Source organism: Enhydra lutris, unplaced genomic scaffold, assembly GCF_002288905.1.
Source record: "Enhydra lutris kenyoni isolate GAN:26980312 unplaced genomic scaffold, ASM228890v2 scaffoldscaffold45, whole genome shotgun sequence".
In the NCBI taxonomy this organism is placed as follows: domain Eukaryota; kingdom Metazoa; phylum Chordata; class Mammalia; order Carnivora; family Mustelidae; genus Enhydra; species Enhydra lutris.
The window spans coordinates 689,234-713,641 of NW_019154129.1; the positions used below are offsets into that span (position 1 = coordinate 689,234).

General features: G+C 42.5%; 1 protein-coding gene across 1 annotated transcript in view; it reads right to left on the reverse strand.

Annotated features, from left to right (window-relative positions):
- The window catches only part of LOC111156236 (IQ motif containing K), a 122,574-nt gene that overhangs the window by 17,577 nt on the left and 80,589 nt on the right, over positions 1-24,408 (reverse strand). Inside the window, exon 8 of the mRNA XM_022516987.1 lies at positions 18,808-18,919. Coding sequence (XP_022372695.1) covers positions 18,808-18,919 — 112 coding nt within the window. The remainder of the gene's footprint in view (positions 1-18,807; positions 18,920-24,408) is intronic.

Below are 24,408 nucleotides of genomic sequence, written 5' to 3' on the forward strand. Positions count from 1 at the left end.
ATAGTAGGCAAACACACACACCTGAAACTAAACTTTCACAAATGAACATCCCTTACTATAAGCAATGCATACTAATATTCTCTAAATCTACTCTTTTATTTTTTAAAGATTTTATGCATTTATTTTAGAGAGAGATAGAGAGCACAAACAGGGGAAGGGCAGAGGGAGAAGGGGAGAGAATCCTAGGCAGACTCCATGCTGAGCTCAGAGCCCCCCATGGGGCTAGATCTCACTCAGGTCCTGAGCCAAAATCAAGAATCAGACAGTCAACCGACCGATCCACCCAGGAGCCCCTACTCTTTTATTTTTTTTAAATGCTGTGGCAACCCACTAATTGATTTCACAATCCACAGTGGGCAAACAGCTCTAATAAGCTTCAAAAGTTGTATGGTTTACAGTAATCACTGATCATTACTGAGCACCTAACATGTATGAGGCATTGGAGTAAGCATGTTACACCCACTGTCTCATAGAGGTCCCTTTGGGATCCAGTGAGGGAAGTACTTTTATTATTTCCATCGTACAGATGAAGAAACTAAACCATAGAGAGGTTCAGTAACTTGCTCAAGGTTACAGAGCCAGTGAGAATCTGCAGGTAAGTGTGAGCTCAAGTCTTTTATTTTTTTTTTTTAAAGATTTATTTTTTTATTTATTTGACAGAGAGAGATCACAAGCAGGCAGAGAGGCAGGCAGAGAGAGAGGAGGAAGCAGGCTCCCTGCTGAGCAGAGAGCCCGATGCGGGGCTCGATCCCAGGACCCCGAGATCATGACCTGAGCCGAAGGCAGCGGCTTAACCCACTGAGCCACCCAGGCGCCCCAAGAATCTGCAGGTAAGTGTGAGCTCAAGTCTTTTAATTCAAATGACCTCTCAGCTGGACTTTTAGAGGGGTGTTAATTTCATTTCACAGTTAGAAGATGGAAGATCAGAAAGGTTAAGTGCCTTGCTCAAAGACACACAGCTAGGAAGCTTCCAAGCAGGGTTTGAAGGTATATCTTGGGACTCCAAGCCCTGGAGTCTTTTTTTTTTTTTTTTTTTTTTTTTTTTTGCCATAATTAGCCAGCTGCTCTCTCTGGACAGCTTCAAATGTCACTTTGAAACCTCTTAAGAGACTAGTCTCTAGAATCCATGAAAACCAAATGAGGGCAACTCCGATGCACATGGCAATGGGAGGTTATTACATAAGACTCAGCTTCTGCTACCTCCCTCCTACTCGGATGGGACAAAATAAGGCACTTTTTAAAAAGTTTTTCTAGGGGCACCTGAGTGGCTCGGTTAGTTAGGTGTCTGTCTGTTCAGCTCAATTCACAATCCTAGGGGCTTGGGATTGAGCCCCGCATGGCATGGGTCTCCCTGCTCAGTGGGGAGCCTGCTTCTTCCTCTCCCTCTGCCCTCCCCCCACCCCTCTACCTGCCCCCCTTCCCCCCTGTGCTTTCTGGCTCTCTCCATCAAATAAATAAATAACATCTTTTTTTTTTTTAAGTTTTTTTATATGCCAAAGTATTGGTAACAACATTGGTGAGTAGCTTTTTCTGATATCTTGATGCTTTTCTGTATTTTCACCATGAGAATGTATTACTTCGATAAGGGGACAGTTTTTAAATTAGTTTAAAAGGAATCAGCTTGCCCTTCTTAACATCTAGCTTCCATAGCTCTTTACCTTGAAAATTTTCCATGTCCTGGACTAATGAGAGTTGAATCTGGAAATTGGCAAGACACTTTAGCTACTCGGATCCTAAATTTAGATCCTAAGGGCGAATACCATGCGTCAACTGGACTGGACTGGCGCTCAGAGGGAGAAGGCGGGACAATTACGCAGGTGGGACCACTGCCCTTTAAACCAGGCTAACAGGCATAGAGGGACATGTGCTTCTTGCCCTTAGCGACTTAATCAGAGGTTGGATCCTGATGGACTTTGTATGAAACCAAACACCAACAGATTTCTCCCGAGCATTTGAACTCCATAAATAACATCTGTGCATTGCAGCATAACGAAGCGGGGAAGAGGAAGGACTCTGGAATCTGCCAGAGTCCAAGAAGCTGCGTGGCTTTGCTACTTCTTTGCTGTGGGGCCCTCGGTACACTGCTCAACCTCTTTGTGCCTCAGTTTCTTCATCTATAAAACGGAGACCACAGTAGTACCTGCTCCACAGGGCTGCTGTGAGGACAGAGTCCCTATTAAGGAAACACTTCGAAAAGTGTTTACCTCATAGTAAGCACACAGTGAATATGAAAACCTGTGTTATTATTTTAGAAGACATAAATAATCAAAAAAGGAAAATAATCGCCTGTATTTCTATTTTAGGGGGAAAAAAAACCCAGGCAGAAATCAATCAACCCATCAATCTCCAGCATTACTACCACTTAGAAATAATCACCATACCAGGGTGTCTGGTTGGCTCAGTCGGAAAACCATGTGACTCTTGATTTCAGGGTTGTGCGTTTGAACCCCATGTTGGGTGTGTAGAGATTACGAAAACAAAAAAAAAATGTAAAAAATTATCACTATTAACATTTTAGGGTTATATTCTATTAGACTTTTCTCTTTGTCCCTTTATATATTATGTGTAAGCCTATACCTTCCCTTTGTCTGCGTGCAGTTGCTTGCTTGCTTGGAAACAGTTTCATTTACTTGTCCTTGGGAGTGCTTACCAAGCTAGATAATTTCGGAAAGGGATTATGAGACACAGATTCATTCATTAATCAACAAATATTCCTTGAGCATCTACCATGTGCTGGGCACCGTTCTAGGTGCTAGGGATAGAGCAGTGAACAAAACAGGAAGGAAAAATAAAAAGTCCCTGCTATTGGGGCGCCTGGGTGGCTCAGTGGGTTAAGCCGCTGCCTTCGGCTCAGGTCGTGATCTCAGGGTCCTGGGATCGAGCCCCGCATCGGGCTCTCTGCTCTCTAGGGGAGCCTGCTTCCTCCTCTCTCTCGCCTGCTTGTGATCTCTCTGTCAAATAAATAAATAAATAAAATCTTAAAAAAAAAAAAAAGTCCCTGCTATTAGCGAATTTATATTGTATGGTTACACAGACAATAAACAAAATAAATCTTAAAAATCTTGGGTGACTCAAAATTAAACACTTGGAAAAATTATAAGTTACATGTATCATGTAGTCAAAGACAATTTGTAAAGGAACTAGTATAGTTAACTACAACGTATATGCAGCCCCTTGTAACACACACAGGAAACATGGCGCCCAGCCATCCTGGAGTCAGTTTCCTCCAGATCCTTAGTCACAGCTTGAAGGGCAGCTGTGATTTGTTTCTTTACTCCTGCGAGGCCGCAAAGAAGGGGTGGGCCCCACACCAAGGTCTTGATGCCCACCAGCTACAGCATGTTGTAAGACAAGTCTAGAAACGGTCAACTCTTTTTGAATTGCTCTGTAGAGAACATGTTGGATGGGGACAAGCAGGACAGAGGGGTGGGGAAGCAAGGGATGGTCAGGAGGGACTCACTAAGGAGGTGACATTAAGCAGAGGTGACATTAAGAGGTGAAAGAGCATCAGCTATGAGGATATTTGGGACCTGAGCCTTCATTTTTTCCTCTCAGCTCCTTTTTAAAAGATTCATTTATCGATTTGGGGGGAGGGGGATGGGCAGAGGGAGAGAGAGAATCTCAAGCAGACTCCCCACTGAGTGAGGAGCCCAAGGTGGGTCTTGACCTATGACCCTGAGATCATGGCCTGAGGCAAAATCAAGAGTCAGATGCTTAACCCACTGAGCCACCCAGGTGTCCCTTTTTCCTCTCAGTTTTTTATGTGGTAAAATATACATAAAATTTACCATCTTAATCATTTTTAGGCATATAGTTCAGTAGTAATAAGTGTCTTCATATTTTTTTTAATATTTTATTTATTTATTTGACAGAGAGAGAGAGAGATCACAAGTAGGCAGAGAGGCAGGCAGAGAGAGAGGGAGAAGCAGGCTTTCTGCTGAGCAGAGAGCCTGATGCGGAGCTCAATCCCAGGACCCCGAGATCATGACCTGAGCCGAGGGCAGAGGCTTAACCCACTTAGCCACCCAGGCGCCCCGTGTCTCCATATTGTTGTGCAACCATCACGACCATTCATACCCACAATTGTTCTCATCTTGCAAAAACTGAAACCCTGTGCCCATTAGACACAAACTCCCCATTCTCCCCTCTGCTCAGCCCCTGGCAACCACTGTTCTACTTTCTGTCTCTAGAATTTGACTACTCTACCTCCTATAAGTGGAGTCATATAGTCTTTGTCTTTTTGTGACTGGCTTATTTCACTCGGTGCAATGCTGTCAAGATTCATCCATGTTATAGCAGGTGTCAGAACTTCCCTTTCAAAGCGGAATGCTATTTCACTGTATGTATAGACCCCATTTTCCTTATCCATTCATTTACTGATAGACACTTGGGGTGCTTCCACCTTTTGGCTGTTGTGAAGAATGCTGCTACGAATTCGGTGTACAAATATCCCTTCAAGACTCTGCTTTCAGTTCTTCTGTGTACATCACCAGAAGTGGAATTGCTGAATCATACGGTGATTCCTTTTTAAGTTTTTTTAAGGAACCACTTTGGCTATTTTACCATTTTACATTCCTACCAACAATGCATAAGGATCCAATTCTCCATATCCTCACAAACACATATTATCTTTTGGGGGATTTTTTAAAAAAGATTTTATTTATTTATTTGACAGAGATCACAAGTAGGCAGAGAGGCAGGCAGAGAGAGAGAAGAGGAAGCAGGCTCCCTGAGGAGCAGACAGCCAGATGTGAGGCTCGATCCCAGGACCCTAGGATCATGACATTAGCCGAAGGCAGAGGCTTTAACCCGCTGAGCCACCCAGTGGGTTAAAAGCCGCCTTTTGGGGGATTTTTGATAGTATCCATCCTGTTGGGTACGAGGTGGTCTGGGCCTTCATTTTAATTCTTTTTGTAGCACTTTTACTGAAATATGAGTCACATACCACACAATTCACCCATTTAAAGCACATAACTCAATGGTTTTCAGTAGAGTCACAGATGTGTGTAATCATCACCACAATCAATTTTACTATTCCTCAGCCCAAAACGAAACCCCATACCCTTTTGTGATTCCCCTCCATTCCCCCAGCCCTTTGCAGCCACTGATCTACTTTCTGTCTCTGTGGATTTGCCTGTCCTGGACATTTCATATAAATGAAATCACATAATATGTGGTCTTTTTGATGTCTGATTCTTTGCACTTTGCATAATGCTTTCAAGGTTCCAGCCATGGTGGAGCAGGCATCTCTCCTTCATTTCTTCTCATAGTGTGGCCTTCATTTCTGTGTTGAATGCCTTTCGAGCTTTTGGAACACATGAATTCCAGACTTTTCCCTCAGCCTACCAGTCCACGGACTGACTGAAAGGAAGGCTGTGAGAACATCAAGGCAGTATGATGTTGTGGAAACTTCTAAATTTCCTCAGCTATATGACCAAAGCTGAGTGACTTAACCTCTGAGACACTCTCCTCCCCTGAAAAACAGGGGGAAAAATAGTTTGTACTAGTTGAATTTATTGTGAAGATTAGAAAATAATATCTGTAAGGTGTCTGGCTCATGGGAGGCATCCAACAAATTGAGTTTTCGTGAGGACCACGGATCTTTGCAGACCAGCAAGGTCTGGCAGCTAAGGATATAGGCAACATGTCTCCTGCAGGCCAAGATGCCACACAGCAGGAGCGAGTTCCCATTGCCCTCTCTTTGTTAGCTTCAACTTTCATTCAGAGTCACCGCTGAGTGTGACAGACCCAAATATGGTGGTAAGAAAGGCCCTCAGTCTACAACATACGCTTCCCACTCCTCCAATATATGACCAAACAAAAATCTCCTTTAAACATCCCTGTGCTTTCCCCCCAAGCTCTCCTAAATGGCCAAATACCCAATCCATCCTTTTGTCTTCCCCCTTCAACATCTAAACCTCCCAGTTATGCTCTGGCCCTCAACCATCCCGCCCTACTCTCCCCCCAGCAAATGCCCAGAATGTTCACCATCTTACTGGTCTTGCCTCCAGTCTTGAGACCAAACTCCCAAGGCCAATGATCACCACCAAGACAACAGCAAGTTTTCCAAGGTTTGCATCTGCTCAGCCATAGACCTCTTGCCCAGGGGGCAGGAGACGCTACAGCAAACACCTATTAGATTTCTTGTTTATAGAGATTTCCTAGTTTACTCCTTCCATTTTTCTAAGGAGAAAGCAAAGTCCATCAACCAGGTAAATTGCAGAGGTGGACCAGGAACTCAGATCCCCTGAATTTTAATCCAAATGAAATTGCATTAGTGAGAAGAGCCTCACAAAGGAAGATTTTGAATCCAAAATCTATCCCTATTGCTGGGATCTTGCATAATCCACAGTATGAGGATTTTGCTGATGTGGTTACAACACATTCTCTACTAAGAATAAACCTGTGTCATCATTTTCTCGGGCCCCTAGCCTGACACATCTTACAAATTTCCCCCCAGGGGATGCTAATCTGCAGCCAGGATGGAGAGCCACTGCTACAGGTAAATTACCTGGAATAAAAATTTTATATATATTTCTTGATGGTTTAAAAAGTATTACCAAAACCAGCAACCAGTTATTGTCCATTCGCTCTGTGCCAGGGGTCTGTTTAACAGCATACAATGGTATTTAATCGTGTTTGATCCTCACAGGAGGCCTCTGCAATAGGCCCTAATTGTCCCCGTTATAACAGACGAGCAAATGTGGGCCTTGAGAGGATGAGCAACTGGCCCATGACCTCACTGATGGTAAGGGGCAGGAACACGGTTCTGTCAGACCCCAAGGCCAATAGTCTTTTTCAAGAAAAAAACAACATTTTATTTATGTCTTCATGAGAGAGAGAGAGAGAGAGAGAGAGAGAGAGTGAAAGGCAGAGCCAGAGGGAGAAGCAGGTGGGATTCCATCCCAGGACTCTGGGATCATGACCTGAACCAAAGGCAGATGCTTAACTGACTGAGCCACTCAGGCACCCCAAAGCCAATATTCTCTCTCTTTTTTTAAATTAACATATAATGTATTATTTGTTTCAGGGGTAACAGGTCTGTGATTCATCAGTCCTACACAATGTACAGTGCTCACCACAACACATGCCGTTCCCAATGCCCATCAGCTAGCCACCCCATCCCTCCCATCCCCCTCCACTCCAGCAACCCTCAGTTTGTTTCCTGAGATTAAGAGTTTATTATGGTTTGTCTCCCTCTCTGGTTTCATCTTGTTTCAATTTGTCCTCTCTTCCCTATGATCCTCTGCCTTGTTTCTCAAATTCCACATATCAGTGAGATCATATGATAATTGTCTTTCTCTGATTGACTTATTTTAATTAGCGTAATACCTTCTAGTTCCATCCACATCATTGCAAATGGCAAGATTTCATTTTTGATTGCTGCATAATATTCCATTATATGTATATATACCACATCTTCTTTAATCATTTGTCTGTCGATGGACATCTGGGCTCTTACCATAGTTTGGCTATTGTGGACATTGCTGCTATAAACATTGGGGTGCAGGTGCCCCTTCCCAAGGCCAATATTCTTAATAGCAACATATATTAGCCATCTACAGCGAATCACTTATTGATCATTTCTTGTTATGAGCCAGGCACTATTCCAGTTCATTTAATCCTCCCAAACCTTATAGGGTTGTTCCTCATATCAGTATTTCCACTTTATTGCCATGCAAACTGAGTCAGAGAGAGATTAAGCAACCTGCACAGGGTTACAGCCCTTAATAAGTGGGAAACTTAATCCAATCTGGTTTCAAGAGACTTCCAGAAGTTGGTAGGTTTATCTAGATCTTACCAAGGCATTCTGCATCTATAGAACTACAAAGAATAATACTGGATAATCAGATGAAGGAACAAAGCTACGGAAGTTGGAGGAATCCATTTACATATACTTAAATTTGGGATCTTGAACTTGCAGGGCGGACCATTTAAAAAAAGGAAATCAGGGCGCCTGGGTGGCTCAGTGGGTTAAAGCCTCTGCCCTTGGCTCAGGTCGTGATCCCAGGGTCCTGGGATCGAGCCCTGCATTGGGCTCTCTGCTCAGTGGGGAGCCTGCTTCCTCCTCTCTCTGCCTGCTTGTGATCTCTGTCTGTCAAATAAATAAATAAATAATCTAAAAAATAAAAAAAAGGAAATCATCTGTTACTTTACCTTTTTTTTTAAAGAATTTTTTTTTCTTTAAAAAAATTTTTTTTATTTATTTGACAGACAGATCACAAGTAGGCAGAGAGGCAGGCAGAGAGAGAGAGGAGGAGGAGGCAGGCTCCCTGCTGAGCAGAGAGCCTGATGAGGGACTCGATCCCGGGACCCTGAGATCATGACCTGAGCCGAAGGGAGAGGTTTTAACCACTGAGCCACCCAGGTGCCCCTGTTACTTTACTTTTTAATTTCAGCAGAACAGTAGGGGATCTTTGAGCATTTCTTTCTTCCTTTTTTTAAAAAAATTAATTAATTAATTATTTATTTGACAGACAGAGATCACAAGTAGGCAGAGAGGCAGGCAGGCAGAGAGCGAGGAGGAAGCAGGCTCCCCACTGAGCAGAGAGCCCGATGGGGGACTCGATCCCAGGACCCTGGGATCATGACCTGAGCCAAGGGCAGAGGCTTTAACCCACTGAGCCACCCAGGTGCCACAACTTCGAGCATTTTAATAGAAGGCATGTCCTAGCTGTGCAGACTTTTACAAATTTTTAATGAAAAAATACATATGGGGGAGCCTGGGTGGCTCAGTGGGTTAAGCCTCTGCCTTCGGCTCAGGTCATGATCCTGGGGTCCTGGGATCAAGCCCCACATTGGGCTCTCTGCTCAGCAGGGAGCCTGCTTCCCTTCCTCTCTCTCTGCCTGCCTCTCTGCCTACTTGGGATCTCTGTCTGTCAAATAAATAAATAAAAATCTTAAAAAAAAATACATATGAAAATTGATGTCATCCAAACATATCCACTTGCTGGTGAGTCTTAAAAATAGAACTGATGAACGTAATATCACGGCATGGAGTCACTAGTTTCTTTTAATCAAAGTTTTATTTCTTTTGCAGGTTCAAATGGAGAAGGAGCTAAGGTTTGAGGAGATATAAGAGGAAAAATTAAGATGAAAGTGACACCTTAGTGTTATTGATATATTTCTTCTTAAAGAGCCATGGTATCAAAAAAATAAATAAAGAGCCATGGTATTACCAAAGTGATGACCTCATTTCAAATTATTCCTGAGGCATAATTATTCTCATGTTACAAGTAGGGAAAATGAAACACAAAGATTACATCACCCGTCAAAAGTTCCAAAGTGGGTTGGTGGCCTTAAGGGCAAATTGATGCAACAGTTTTGAATGACAATGTGGCGATCACTGTCTAAACTTAATATATGCATGTCCTTTGAACCAGCAATTTCATTCCTATGACTATATCCTATAAAAATACTTCTATAAGAAAGCAAGAATAAATCTACCAAAATGTCCACGGAAGCATTGTTCATAATACAAGCTAAATATCTATTTATAGGGACTGGCTTAAAAAAAAGTATGGTACAGGTTTATCATTTTTATGGAGCCACAAAAAAATAATGAGACAGATCTATATATATAGGCATGTGTGATATTATGAATTATATTAAGAAATATGTATTTGTCTTCATCTGCATTTCTGGCATAGAGCTCCTAAAAACTCTTGGAATTTCCCAAGTGAGGAGGAAGACCAAAAGGTGTCTTTTGTTATGTTAATAAGTGGCTTTTAGACCCACCCAAGGATGGCTGGTGGCCAGGAAAACTAACTATGTTATTAAAAGTTTAGGAACTTTTAGTCCCCTTCCCCTGACCTCTAGGAAAGGGAAAGATGCTGGAGGTTGAATCAATCACCAGTGGCCAATGATTTCATCAAATGCGCCTATCTAAAGAAGCAGCCATACAAACCCGTAGGACAGGGTTCGGAGACTTCCAGATGGGGATACCGCAACAATTCCAGGTACCACCATGCCAAGCCCCAAACTCTGTGAGGACAGAAGCTCCCTTGTTGGGGACCTCCCTCTCTCTTTTATCTCTCCATCTGGCTGCTGATTCATTTCCCTTAATACATCCTCTGTAATAAATCAATAATCTAGTGAGTAAATTAGTTTCCTGAGTTCTGAGAGCTGCCCCAGCAAATTAATTGAACCCAACGAATTGGGAAGCTCCAAGCTGTGCTGGTCAGTCAGAAGCACAGGTAAAAACCTGGGCTTGGGACTGTCTGAAGTGGGGGTGGTCCTACACGACAGAGCCCTTAACCTGTGGGGTCTGATGCTATCTCTGGGTCAATACATGTCAGAATTGAGTTGAATTCTCCAACTCAGCTGGTGTCAGAGAATCGCTTCCTAGTGGTATAGAAACCGCCCTCCCCCAACACATTGGAATTGGTAGTATAACTTTTGGCATGAAAAGTTTCCTTCCAAGTAAAGGAAAAAAACATGTTGCAGTACAGGGTATATAATACGGTTCCACATCTGTAGATAGAAGAAGAAACCCGAAGGGTAGACCCACTCAATAGTAACTGCCTCCGGAAAATAAGTGACTGGTTATTTTAACATGTATCATTGTTATGTGATAGATTGTATTTGTTAGCCACAACAGGCTACACCTAATGCCAGAATCCACCTCCTGAGCCACAAGCTAGTGTTCTCTGCACCCAGCTAGGCTATCCTCTCTGGTGGTGGAACCCTTCCTGTTCCTCATCGATAGCTGGGCAGGGTATTTGGAAGGAAGGACAAAGAACATCTTCATCCTTATTCACTTAGCCCTGGCTTCCTGCTCTAATGGAAATGTATCCCAGAAACACGTTCCTAGGGGCGCCTGGGTGGCTCAGTGGGTTAAAGCCTCTGCCTTCGGCTCAGGTTATGATCTCGGGGTCCTGGGATCGAGCCCCGCATCGGGCTCTATGCTCAGAAGGGAGCCTGCTTCCTCCTCTCTCCTCTCTCTCTGCCTGCCTCTCTGCCTACTTGTGATCTCTGTCTGTCAAATAAATAAATAAAATCTTAAAAAAAAAAAAAAAGAAAGAAACATGTTCCTAGATCTTGCAGCCTTTGGACTAGGGACTCAGCCTCCCCCATCTCCTAAGCTCCCCTATCCAGTGAGGAGTACATGGAAACTTAAAGCGCTTAGTACAGTGTCTGGCACATGGTATGTGCCCAATAAACTACAGCTACTTCTTAGTTTCAGACATCCTTCTCTGCTCTAAGAACCAAGTTCCAGGGGTATCCTAACGTCATACCCATGTGGTGTGGCCAAGATGAGGTACTTATTTTGAGACTATCCTTAAAACTCAATCTTAACAGTTAAGATTGGTCACTGCAATCTAGACTTAAAATACTATATTTAAAGTCAGAAAAAGAAATTTCTCTGGTTTCTACCTGACCCTCACCTGAGGCTTTGTCTTTTCCCAGTGTTCTCTTAGTAAAGGAAAAAAAATCTCAGTTCCAGGAATAAATGTGCTTCCAAGAAAGTTTTTCTCTTGAAGACACAATCAAACAATACAATAATCCTATTTTCTTCATTGTTGTGGCTTCTAGGAAGCTCAGAGCCATATTTCTACTTATTATAGGAACATTTTCGAGGTTATTATTCACGTTGTATAATGTGTTAGGGAAGGGCCCAGTTGTTTCCTGCACAACTAGCTTGTCTTTTTTTCTTCTAGTCACTGTGAATTACGTAACAGATCCTATTTCCTTCTTTGTTTTGTCTCTAAAAAATCTTTAGCAAGTATAGGACTTGAAGTATTTTGCTTACTGCATTTTGTGGCTTAAATTTTCTTGACTTTTAATTGTTCCCCAACCCAATTACCACATTTATATAAAAATGTTATATTATACAAATTTCTGTAAGATACTGCGAGGCACTCTTGGGATGAGGTCAGGAATAAACAGGTAAGCAAACAAAAGTAAATAATCGATTCCCTTTGACAGGTCAACCTCCTCCATCCCTTTCTTTAAAATATCATCAAGAAGTGATAAAGTCATTTAAAGAGTATTTACATATACATAAAGAATACACACACAGGAAAATGTAACCCGATATTGTGGGAACAATTTCTATGGCTTCTTTCTTCCTACTCATACTGGATTTCCAAATAAAATATGGCCATTCAATTACAAGGCACATTTGAAAACAATTACTGAGTATACAAAGCTAAAAATGCACTATTAATCGAGAAGGGATTTGTGACAATACCTCAAAAATGACTTAGGCATCTTGTTTGGAATTATATTGGCTGCAATTCTTGTCACACACATTTTAAAATAATTCCGGCAACTGTCCCGATGGATAGAGACTCGAGGATAACCTCACACCATTTCTGTCCTAGAAGAAAATCCTGTTTGGGAGGGCCTCTGACTCAGTGTAACGTGAGACGAGCTATATATGACCACGACTCTACCCTGACAGCTGACTCTATTCTCCCTCAGACCTGCTGTCTGCACCAGGGTTGCTCCAAGAAATGAACCTGGCAAAATTTATTCATACTATAAATACCAGAACACAATATGGATAAAATGGCATCCACTCAAAAAAATATATTACGTTTGTTTGTTGGATTTGTACACAGATTAGTTTGTGGGTTTTTTTTTTTATAAAGTTGAAAAACCATTTTTATTTGCAATCATTCCATTTTTTTCCTTACCGCAAGTCTAAAGGAGAACTAGCATGTGCTTAACATTAATTGCTTTATCAGAGGGCTTCAGGGCCTAATTACAGTGTCACTTTGGCTGGGGGGGATTTATTTTCGAAACTTTCACATTACCCAAATTCACAAGGTTTAAAACAGGAATAACCTGGTAGTGCCCCAGTGTAAGAAAATGATTCAGCTCAGTGACACTTGAAGGGAAAAATTTCCTTCGGTGGGCATGTTATACCCTGTTCCTAGCAACGCAGCCCCTACTTAGGGACTCCAGTCAACAAAAACAGCAAGAACCCAAGGCCTAGGTCATAAGAAATAGGACAAGCTGCGTGTCGTGTTCGGTAGGATTCCTGAGAGGTTTGGGTCTGATAGCAGAAACCAAGGGAGCATTTTCTCTCTCTGTGTCTCTCCCCAGTATGTCAGAACATTGGACAGTAAAAGGGAACACCTGGGCCCTCTTCTGGCTGTGTGACCTTGGGCAAGTCCCTCGACCTCTTTGGGCCTCTACTAATTCATCTATAAAATGAAGCCCACAGTTCCATTCACCATGTACATGAAGACTGCATGCTCTGTGCCAGGCCCTGTGCTAGGCTCGGGGGGTGCATCACGCTGAAGAAGACAAGCACAGTCCCCTCATGGAACCCCATGGAACTTAGAGTTTAGTGGAGGAAAGCAACAAGGTTGTTTAAAAGCACACAGATATTTTAATAATAATAATCATGACAATAACCAGCATTTGTTAGAACAATGTGCCAGGACTTGTTCTAAAGATCATCTCTTTAACAACCACCATAGGAGGCAGGTTCTATCATTAGTCCAGTTTTTACATGGGACAACTGAGGCTTAATGAAGTTAAGTACATCAGGTCCCACGCATTTCTCAAAACCCAGTCCTTTCCCCACTGCACTGTACCGACTTCCTTCTTAGCTGACTACTGCTTTTGGGGACAGTATTTAGAACAGGCTGTTTCACCTGAAGGCCATTTCACAGTCTTTTTTTTTTTTTTAAAGATTTTATTTATTTATTTGACAGACAGAGATCACAAGTAGGCAGAGAGGCAGGCAGAGAGAGAGGGGGAAGCAGGCTCCCTGCTGAGCAGAGAGCCTGATGTGGGGCTCGATCCCAGGATCCTGAGATCATGACCTGAGCCGAAGGCAGAGGCTTAAACCACTGAGCCACCCAGGCGCCCCCCCATTTCACAGTCTTACTGTAAATGGGAAATTTATCTATGAGTTCCCACTGGGGCATTTCCTGAACCCCACCTTGTTTGGAAAGGACAGCTCCTTCTGGAGCCCTGCAAAGGCTGCCAGGGACCGAGCAGCAGGTGGCTGAGATGGGAATGCTCTCACTCTGCAGTTGCACTGCGGGTTGGAAGACAGACACACATCACAGCCCTCACAGCCCGGCTGCTCTCCCCCGCTACACAGCAAGCCAAATCAATCTGTCAACCGACAGCAAATCAACTCAAAAGAATAAGAAACAACAGAAATAAATAGGCACGCTGCACTTTCCCTGACCTTTAAACTGATTACAGCCTTGATTGTCTTCCAATTTTGAAGTGAAATGAAACAGCAGTTGTGCATGGCAGAGAGGCGCATAAGAGCCTGCCAGTCACAGCTCAAGGGTTAGCAAGGGTTAAACTGTTAAGGAGGCTTTAACACTGCCAATGTGATGAACTCTTACTTGGAGGTACCCCCCCAACCCCTGCCCCTTTCCAGCATATTCTGCAAGCAGGCTCACCTAAGCCTCAGGACTGGACCATCCAGCTCATCCATTTTCTCATTCACTTGCTCATTCAGCTAATATTTATTCGATGCTCAGTTTGTGCCGGGCACTGTCCGAGGACAGGTCTTTGTCCTCAGGAAGCTTATACTTTAATAAGGAAAACATATAACTGCCAAGTAAACAAATAACAGATGGACTTATCTTGCCCGGGGCTCAGGGCATGCAGGCTTAGAGGATTCCACATTTCATTTATTTACTTTTTTTTTTTTTTAATGAATTGCTCTATTTTATTTTGTTATTTTATTTTAATTTTGGAGGGCTCCACATTTTAAAGAGAGCACAAAACAAGTGCAGAGCCAGTGCCTCCTTAGGGTATCAACCCCGGCTGACCAGGAGAACCCGGAAACTTAACGTTAACACAGATGCCTGGGGCTCATCCCAAAACCATCAGGTCAGAAGCTGTGGCGGTGAGGCACTGGTAATTTTTGACTTACAATTTTGAAATAATTTTGAATTTACAGAAAAGTTGCAAAAATCATCCACAGAATCCCCAAGTTCACCAGTAGTTTGCCCTGTGCCTTACTTACATTACTGGTTCCTCTCTGTGTGTGCACATGTACACATGTGTGTTACACATTCTTTTTTTCTGAATCATTTGAGGTTAAGTGACATATCATACTTGATATGTGTACATCAACATGTATAACAGCAATGGTGTATACATCATTGATCCCTAAAGCCTTCAGCATGTATCTTTTTTTTTTTTAATGATTTTATTTATTTATTTGACAGAGAGAGAGATCACAAGTAGGCAGAGAGGCAGTCAGAGAGAGAGGAGGAAGCAGGCTCCCTGCTGAGCAGAGAGCCCGATGCGGGCCTCGATCCCAGGACCCTGGGACCATGACCTGAGCAGAGGGCAGAGGCTTTAACCCACTGAGCCACCCAGGCGCCCCTTCAGCATGTATCTTAAGAATGAGGTGGTTTCTTTTCTTTTTCTTTAAAGATTTTGTTTTTGGGGCGCCTGGGTGGCTCAGTTGGTTAAGCGTCTACCTTCGGCTCAGGTCATGATCTCAGGGTCCTGGGATTGAGCTCCACATTGGGCTCCCTGTTCAGTGGGGAGCCTGCTTCTTCCTCTCCCTGTGCAGTTCCCCCTGCTTGTGCCCTCTCTGTCACTCTCTCTCAAATAAACAAATAAATAAATAAAATATTTCTTTAAATGAGGAAATTTGATAGTGCTATGTAGTCATTTATATAAAGCCTCTATTCAAAGTTTGCTGATTGTCTCAATAATATCTTTCTTAGAATTTTTTTCCCATCCAGGATCCAATCTAAGATCCTATGTTGTGTTTAGCTGTCACGTCCCCTTGGTTCTCCTTTAATCTTGGTCTTTCTTGACACGGGCATTTTTTAAGAGTCCAAATCAGTTATTTTGGTGCGTGTCCTTCAACTTGGGTTTGTCCAATGTTTCCCCATGATTAGATTCAAGTTATGCATTTTGACAGGAGTAGTGGAAAAGCATATGTGATGAGTGTCCGTCTTAGTACATCATACCAGAAGGCACATTACGTCAGCTTGTTCCAATACTGGTGACACTAATTTTGAACACTGGGTCTGCCAGGTTGCTCTAATGCAAAGTTAATATTTTTCCTTTCGTTTAATGACTACTTTGTAGAGGGATATTTTGAGACTCTAAATATCATATTCCTCATCAAAGTTTCACTCAATGGTGTTAGCAAGTACTGATTTTTTTTTAAAGATTTTATTTATTTATTTGACAGACAGAGATCACAAGTAGGCAGAGAGGCAGGCAGAGACAGAGGGAAGCAGGCTTCCTGCTGAGCAGAGAGCCCGAGGTGGGGCTCGATCCCAGGACCCTGAGATTACGACCTGAGCCGAAGGCAGAGGCCTTAACCCACTGAACCACCCAGGCGCCCCTCTCCTCTCTTAGACTAAAATGGGTGCTTCCCCAAACCTAAGCCCTAAAGCAAGGGAGGGAAAATCCAAGAGAAATTGGGGGGTGTCTCATTATTTGGTTGAATATCTGCTGTAAAGGTAGACTTACATCTGGATCATTCCTCTATGCCTATCTGAGGAGGTTTGATGTGATCTGGGTAGACACACTGGGGCAGAGAGAAGGAGACCATGGAGAAGTCTGCGTGTCTACCATTAGTTTCCTGTGTGTCAGGTGGACAGTGAGAGGTAACTTGAACTATTTTCCTAATGCTCTGACCAAGAGGGCTGGCCACTGGATAAGGAGACCCCAAAAGCAAAAGACTAGGAGTAGACTGGCAGAGATGGGATCCGAAGTGGTGGTGGAAGAGGCAGAGACAGAACCAGATCCCCACAGGTGTTCTGCTACCTACTGTTTCACCTCCAGGAAGAATCATATGAGATACAGGAGTCAGAGAGTCAGCATGGAGATGCCTGCCCACAGGACATGAGTGGTAGCCTTAGCCAGAGAAGCAGCAGCAGCCACGGGAGGACGACAACAGATAGAGAAGAGAGGGATGCTCCTGTATCTCCCTCCTTCCCACCCATCCCACTGCAGGAGAAAGGGGATCCGGGAGAGGCAAGGGTAGAAGTGTGAAAGACCTAACTCTTCTTCCCCCACTCCCATCCCCATGGGTGGAGGGCAGATGAGGTTGGGTAAGCATTTAAATTGGATCTGAGATTGAAATTTTAAACTAGACCGGTCTTTCTGAAATTAGAACATACTGGAAAAACATGGAATCCCCCCCATATGCCATGAAGGGATTGGGAAGAGAGGTTTGAGAAAATAGGGTTGAAGACGGTTTCTGGGGAGAAGAGGAAGCCTTTGTTTAGACACCGTCATGCTGAGGTTGTTCATAGACTGGCTCCTGGTCCTGGGGGAAGGTCCCTTGAGGAGGTAATGCCCAGGCCTAGAAGATGAGAAGCAGCTGGGGATGAGTGATTTGACAGAAAAAAAATAGAAAGCACAGACCCCCAAGGTGGGGGGGGCACTGGCATATGACAAGAACAGAAAAGTCTGGAAGGGCTCCAGCCTAGTGATGGGGGACAGGTACAGGGAAGGATGGGGAGGTGAGAGGGTTCAAAGCATGGATAGCCCATAGCCTGCTGAGGTGAGGAGGTTTATTTTTCATAAATTCTAAAGTACTATGAATTTATTTAAAAGATTCCAACAGTGCACCTCTTCCTCCCTTGTCCAAATCCTAAAGGTGACCATCATTAATGTAGCCTTCCAGGCCGTTCAGACACCTCCATGTTTCCACGTATACACTTTTTTTTTTTCAAGGTTTTATTTGACAGAGAGAGACAGATAGCGAGAGAGAGCAGGAGCGGGAGGAGAGGGGGAAGCAGGCTCCCCACTGAGGGATCTCCCCAAGGAGCCCAATGCGGGGCTCGATCCCAGGACCCTGAGATCATGACCTGAGCTGAAGGCAGACACTCAACAACTGAGCCATCCAAGTGCCCCTACACATATAAATTATAATATGGATAAAAACCGATGGTTCTGTGATTCTTTTCCACTTGATAATATATCATGAATCTCCTTCCATGTTGCTGCTTGAATAAATGATGCTAAATCCATACCACACAACCGTTAAACTTCACGATGTTACTCTCTGGTCGTTGGCCATAATGATGTTCTGAGTACGTTCAGTGACAAGGTAGATCATGGGACAGAAGGTAACAATGTAAAATCCAGTCTTTAATAAAATATGTACAGATATCTATTTGTACCTGTTTGCACCGGAAAAAGTACAGCAGGATATACACCAAAATAGTAACAGTGGTGGGATTTCTGTTTTTTCCCTTTTTTTGGCTGTTGGTTTTCTAATTTTCCTATCGTAAATGTGTAATAACTTAAAGTTTTATAATAAAGAGTGTGGAAAGCAAATAGGACAAAATGGTGACATCTGCATATTACAGGAGACGGGTGCTTGTTATTCTTTGTATTTCTGTGTGTGTCTGTGCATGCACGCGTGCACATGTTTAGCTTCTCACAAAAAGAGAGAGGACAAGCATAATGCATCATTTCAGTTCAGACACACAATCAACAACTTAAAAAAGATAACCACCCATCACACTGATGGACACTGTGCTTCCAAAATGAGGGGTTACCCTTGATGACTTACAGCTTAAACAAAATGACTTGCAGACACGGGATGACACTGAGTTTGTTCGAGTGAGGAGAATGGCCATGTAAATTATGTCACATCACCTCTGTCATTCCAGAGCAGAATCCTAATCTGCAGTCACTCCCCCCACCCACACACAAAGTGATTTCCCTGCAGAGACAAGGACCTGACAATGACTCAGAGGGCTTCCTTTTAGAGCCTTGGGCTACGACTCAGTCTTCTCCTCAGCCTGCTACTTCTCCGCCATCTTGACTCCTCCCCCTCCAATTTTTCGACTCAGTCTTTTCCTAAACAAACTAAAGACTGTGACTCAAACAACTGACCTTTCTGTTCTTGTTTGGCCCAGAAAATCTTGACTCGCTGGCGAATGTGCTTGTCTTCACGCAGTTTCTTCTGCCACTGACGCAACTCTTGAATCTCAGGATCGCACCGAACCTGGAAAATGCCCACAAAGCTTTGGTTCTTTTTCAAAAATATGTCTATACATTAGCTTGTTAACTCTGCATGGAAAATCATTTACAAACTAATTGGATATACTCTGGATTCCAAGTGAATCAGTGTTCTAAGTCATTTATCTGAACTCCTACAGGTTATGTAATATTTGCGTGTAAATCAGGTTGTATGAGGATTTGCTATAATAATGATAGGTTGAAAACATTCTAGAGCTGTGCTGTCTAATAGATATATGATGGGGCCACATGTGAAATTTTAAATTTCCTAGCAGTTTCGTTTTAAAAAGTAAAAATGAGCCGGTGAGATTTTTTTTAAAATATTTTATTTATTTATTTATTTATTTATTTATATTTTAAAGATTTTTATTTATTTATTTGACAGAGAGAAAGGAAGAAGCAGGCTCCCCGCCAAGCAGAGAGCCCGATGCGGGGCTCGATCCCAGGACCCTGGGATCATGACCTGAGCCGAAGGCAGAGGCTTTAACCCACTGAGCCCACCCAGGCGCCCCAGTGAGATTATTTTTAAGAATATATTTTATTTAACCTCAAAGGTCCAAAATATTATTTTGACATGTAAGCAATACAAAAATTATTTATGAGATAATTTACTCTCTGTTTTCCATACTAAGTCTTCAACATCTACTGTATTTTACAGTTACAGCACACCTCGGTTTGGGCTAGACACATTTCAAGTGCTCAATGATCGCATATAACTGGTGGCTACTGTATTGGTTCGAGAAGAATCACAATGTATTAATCACTGTTCCGTTTAACACCAACTGACCACCTACTGCATACTGGGCTTTGTGCTAGACATTGTCAATAAAGAGACTATTGATGATAATTTGAATTGTTTTATTTTATTCTTTCATAGCTCATACTTATGTGCACTTAGGTTCCAGGTATTGTTTAAGTGTTTTACAAATTTAACCACCAAAACACCCAATAAGACAAGAACGATTATGCCCATTTTACAGATGAAGAAACTCAGTTTAGGCAGCTTGCCGAGCTGCAGAGCTAGGAAATGGTGTTGAGGTTCAAATGTAGGCAGACTGTTTCAGCTGCCCTTGAGGGGCTGAGAATCTAGTAGGAAACACAGAGTATTCAGGAATAAGATCAACAAGGATATTGATGAGTAGAAGGGAATGCAGAGGAGGAACTGAACTCAGCCTGGAGTGGTCAGCAAACACTTCATGGAGGAGATGATCCCTGGGCTGAGTTTTGAAGCATAAACTAGAGTTAGCCATGGAGGAAAGGTGGGTAGAGTGTAACGGTGGTCCATTTCTGCTTATTGTGATCATGTCACAAAGCCAGGTTCCCGCCTCCTGATGTTTCAGACCAGCACTAGATCTTAAGGCTTCCTGCTCTGATCACTGGGATCCAAGCTTCTTGGATTCGTTTTTGAAAAATCCTGTTGTCCTCTAGAAGGGTCCTTCCATGGCTTTTTATAACTAGGAAACTTGTGGGGGGCAATGTTGGGTTTGGGGTGATTGCAATCCCTTTCCCTTTAGAAAGTTCCTGGGTTCTTTATGTGAATTGATACCATGCACCAGAGCTCTACTCATTAAGAGGCATTTGGAGAGATGACCTTATCAGATTCAAGAAAAATAAATTCCTTCCTATTACTTCCTCTCCCAGGGCATGGGGTGCCTTGGTTGTCTTAAGAAAACTACTCAAGGGGCACCTGGGTGGTTCAGTGGGTTAATCCTCTGCCTTTGGCTCAGGTCCTGATCTCAGGGTCCTGGGATCAAGCCCTGCATCAGGCTCTCTGCTCAGCGAGGAGCTTGCTTCCCCACCCCTTCTCTGCTTGCCTCTCTGCCTACTTGCAATCTCTCTCTCTCTATCGAATAAGTAAATAAAATCTTAAAAAAAAAAAAAACTACTCAGGTGATTTTTTTCCAAAATAAAAAAGATGGACTGTAGTTTCCTGCTGAACTTATAAATGACAGCTACACTTGTTTAACAAAAAAGAAAATATACAATTTATCTATAAATATATATTTTTAAAATCACACAAAGGACCATATATGTATATATTGTGTGCATATATAGTATATGTATGTAATATGTATATATAATATGTTTATTGTGTGTGTTTATACATATCAAATACTTTGTATATAAAGTATATAACATATACCAGTATAATGTTATGCAAATTTCAGAGAGTAAAATGCCCCTCTATTAATGTCATAGAACATAAGGTAATCCCCTAAGTCTTTTAAATTACAATGCAATGTTTTTACAGTGTTTTAGAAAATCTTATGTTCAAAAGATTAGACACCTTCAACATCTCTGTTCTGTGGATTGAGCAAGCCCAAAGCCTCTTGGGCAGCAAATAAGGGATTATCCACATCTTTCCTACCAGCTTCAATTTATCTGGATCCAAGCACACAGAAATCCCCACATTTCTGCACTGTGACAACTGATACCCTTAATGATAATAAATGTGAAGGATCTTCTGAATCACTAAAGAAAGGTTAACACTAATTATAATCAAGCATATTGACTATGTTTTCTTACAGTCAAATTCTTTCTGCATAACTGATGTATTCTTTTATTTTTTTAAAAGGTTTTATTTATTTGACAAAGAGAGAGAGAGACAGCAAGAGTGGGAACACAAGCAGCAGGAATGGGAGAGGGAGAAACAGGCTTCTCGCTGAGCAGGGAGCCCGATGCAGGGCTCCATCCCAGGACCCTGGGATCATGACCTGAACCAAAAGCAGACACTAAATGACTAAGCCTCCCAGGCCCCCCTATAGCATAACTTTTTTAAAAAGATTTTTTTACTTTCCACCAACATACAATGTACTACCAGCCCCAGGGACACAGGTCTGCGAATCGTCAGGCCCACACACCCTACAGCACTCACCACAACACCCCCCCCCACAACATCCACAGCCCCACCCTCCACACCCCCCCTCACAACCCCCGGCCTGCCCTGCAAGACCAAGAGTCTCCCATGGCCCCCCCATCCCATACTGCCTCACCTCCCTGCCCAAACCCCCCACATTGCCCCCCAAATCCCCCATATCAGGGAGATCATATAATTGTCCTTCTCTGATTGAGTTATTTCGCTCAGCATGATACCCTCTAGTTCCACCCATGTCATTGCAAATGGCAAGATTTCATTTCTTTTGATGGCTGCATAGTATGCCATATATATATATATATACCACATCTTCTTTATCCATTCATCTGTTGATGGACATCCAGGTTCTTTCCATAGTTTGGCTATTGTGGACATTGCTGCTATAAACATCTGGGTGCACGTGCCCCTTCGGATCCCTACATTTGTATCTTTAGGGTAAATACCCAGTAGTGCGATTGTTGGGTCGTAGGGTAGCTCTATTTTCAACTTTTTGAGGAACCTCCATGCTGTTTTCCAGAGTGGCTGCACCAGTTTGCATTCCCAGCAACAGTGTAGGAGGGTTCCCCTTTCTCTGCATTCTCGCCAGCATCTGTCGTTTCCTGACTCGTTAATTTTAGCCATTCTGACTGGTGTGAGGTGGTATCTCATTGTGGTTTTGATTTGTATTTCCCTGATGCCGAGTGATATGGAGCACTTTTTCATGTGTCTGTTGGCCATCTGGATGTCTTCTTCACAGAAATGTCTGTTCATGTCCTCTGGCCATTTCTTGATTGGATTATTTGTTCTTTGGGTGTTGAGTTTGATAAGTGGTTTATAGATTTTAGAGTAGCCCTTTACCTGATATGTCATCTGTGAATATCTTCTCCCATTCTGTCAGTTGTCTTTTGGTTTTGTTGACTGTTTCCTGTGCTGTCCAAAAGCATTTGATCTTGATGAAGTCCCAATAGTTCATTTTTGCCCTTGCTTCCCTTGCCTTTGGCGATGTTTCTAGGAGGAAGTTGCTGTGGCTGAAGTCAAAGAGGTTATTGCCCGTGTTCTCCTCAAGGATTTTGATGGATTCCTTTCTCACATTGAGGTCCTTCATCCATTTTGAGTCTATTTTTGTGTGTGGTGTAAGGTCCAGTTTCATTCTTCTGCATGTGGCTGTCCAATTTTCCCAACACCATTTGTTGAAGAGACTGTCTTTTTTCCATTGGACATTCTTTCCTGCTTTGTCAAAGATTAGTTGACCATAGAGTTGAGGGTCTATTTCTGTGCTCTCTATTCTGTTCCATTGATCTATGTGTCTGTTTTTGTGCCAGTACCATACTGATGATGACAGCTGTGTAATAGAGCTTGAAGTCTGGAATTGTGATGCCACCAACTTTGGCTTTCTTTTTCAACATTCCTCTTGTTATTCGAGGTCTTTTCTGGTTCCATATAAATTTTAGGATTATTTGTTCCATTTCTTTGAAAAAAATGGATGGGATTTTGATAGGGATTGCATTAAACATGTAGATTGCTTTAGGTAGCATAGACATTTTCACAATATTTGTTCTTCCAATCCATGAGCATGGAACATTTTTCCATCTCTTTGTGTCTTCCTCAATTTCTTTCATGAGTACTTTACAGTTTTCTGAGTACAGATTCTTTGCCTCTTTGGTTAGGTTTATTCCTAGGTATCATGGGTTTGGGTGCAATTGTAAAAGGGATTGACTCCTTAATTTCTCTTTCTTCTGCCTTGTTGTTGGTGTATAGAAATGCAACTGATTTCTGTGCACTCATTTTATATCCTGACACTTTACTGAATTCCTGTACAAGTTCTAGCAGATTTGGAGTGGAGTCTTTTGGGTTTTCCATGTGAAGTATCATATTATCTGCAAAGAGTGATAGTTTGATTTCTTCTTTGCCAATTTGGATGCCTTTAATTTCTTTTTGTTGTCTGATTACTGAGGCTAGGACTTCTAGTACTATGTTGAATAGCAGTGGTGATAATGGACATCCCTGCTGTATTCCTGACCTTAGCGGAAAAGCTCTCAGTTTTTCTCCATTGAGAATGATATTCGCTGTGGGTTTTTCATAGATGGCTTTGATGATATTGAGGTATGTACCCTCTATCCCTACACTTTGAAGAGTTTTGATCAAGAAAGGATGATGTACTTTGTCAAATACGTTTTCAGCGTCTATTGAGAGTATCATATGGTTCTTATTCTTTCTTTTATTAATGTATTGTATCATATTGATTGATTTGCAGATGTTGAACCAACCTTGCAGCCCTGGAATAAATCCCATTTGGTCGTGGTAAATAATCCTTTTAATGTACTGTTGGATCCTATTGGCTAGTATTTTGGTGAGAATTTTCATATCTGTGTTCGTCAACAATATTGGTCTGTAATTCTCTTTTTTGATGGGGCCTTTGTATGGTTTTTGGGATCAAGGTAATGCTGGCCTCATAAAATGAGTTTGGAAGTTTTCCTTCCATAACTGATGTATTCTTAAAGTTTGGATGGACACACAGAGTGTGGGTTCCTTTAGGGAGGAAGTAAAATGGGGGAGGAGGCTTTCACTTTTTACTCGGTATTTTTCTGGACGGATTGTTTGGGATTACAATGAACATATAT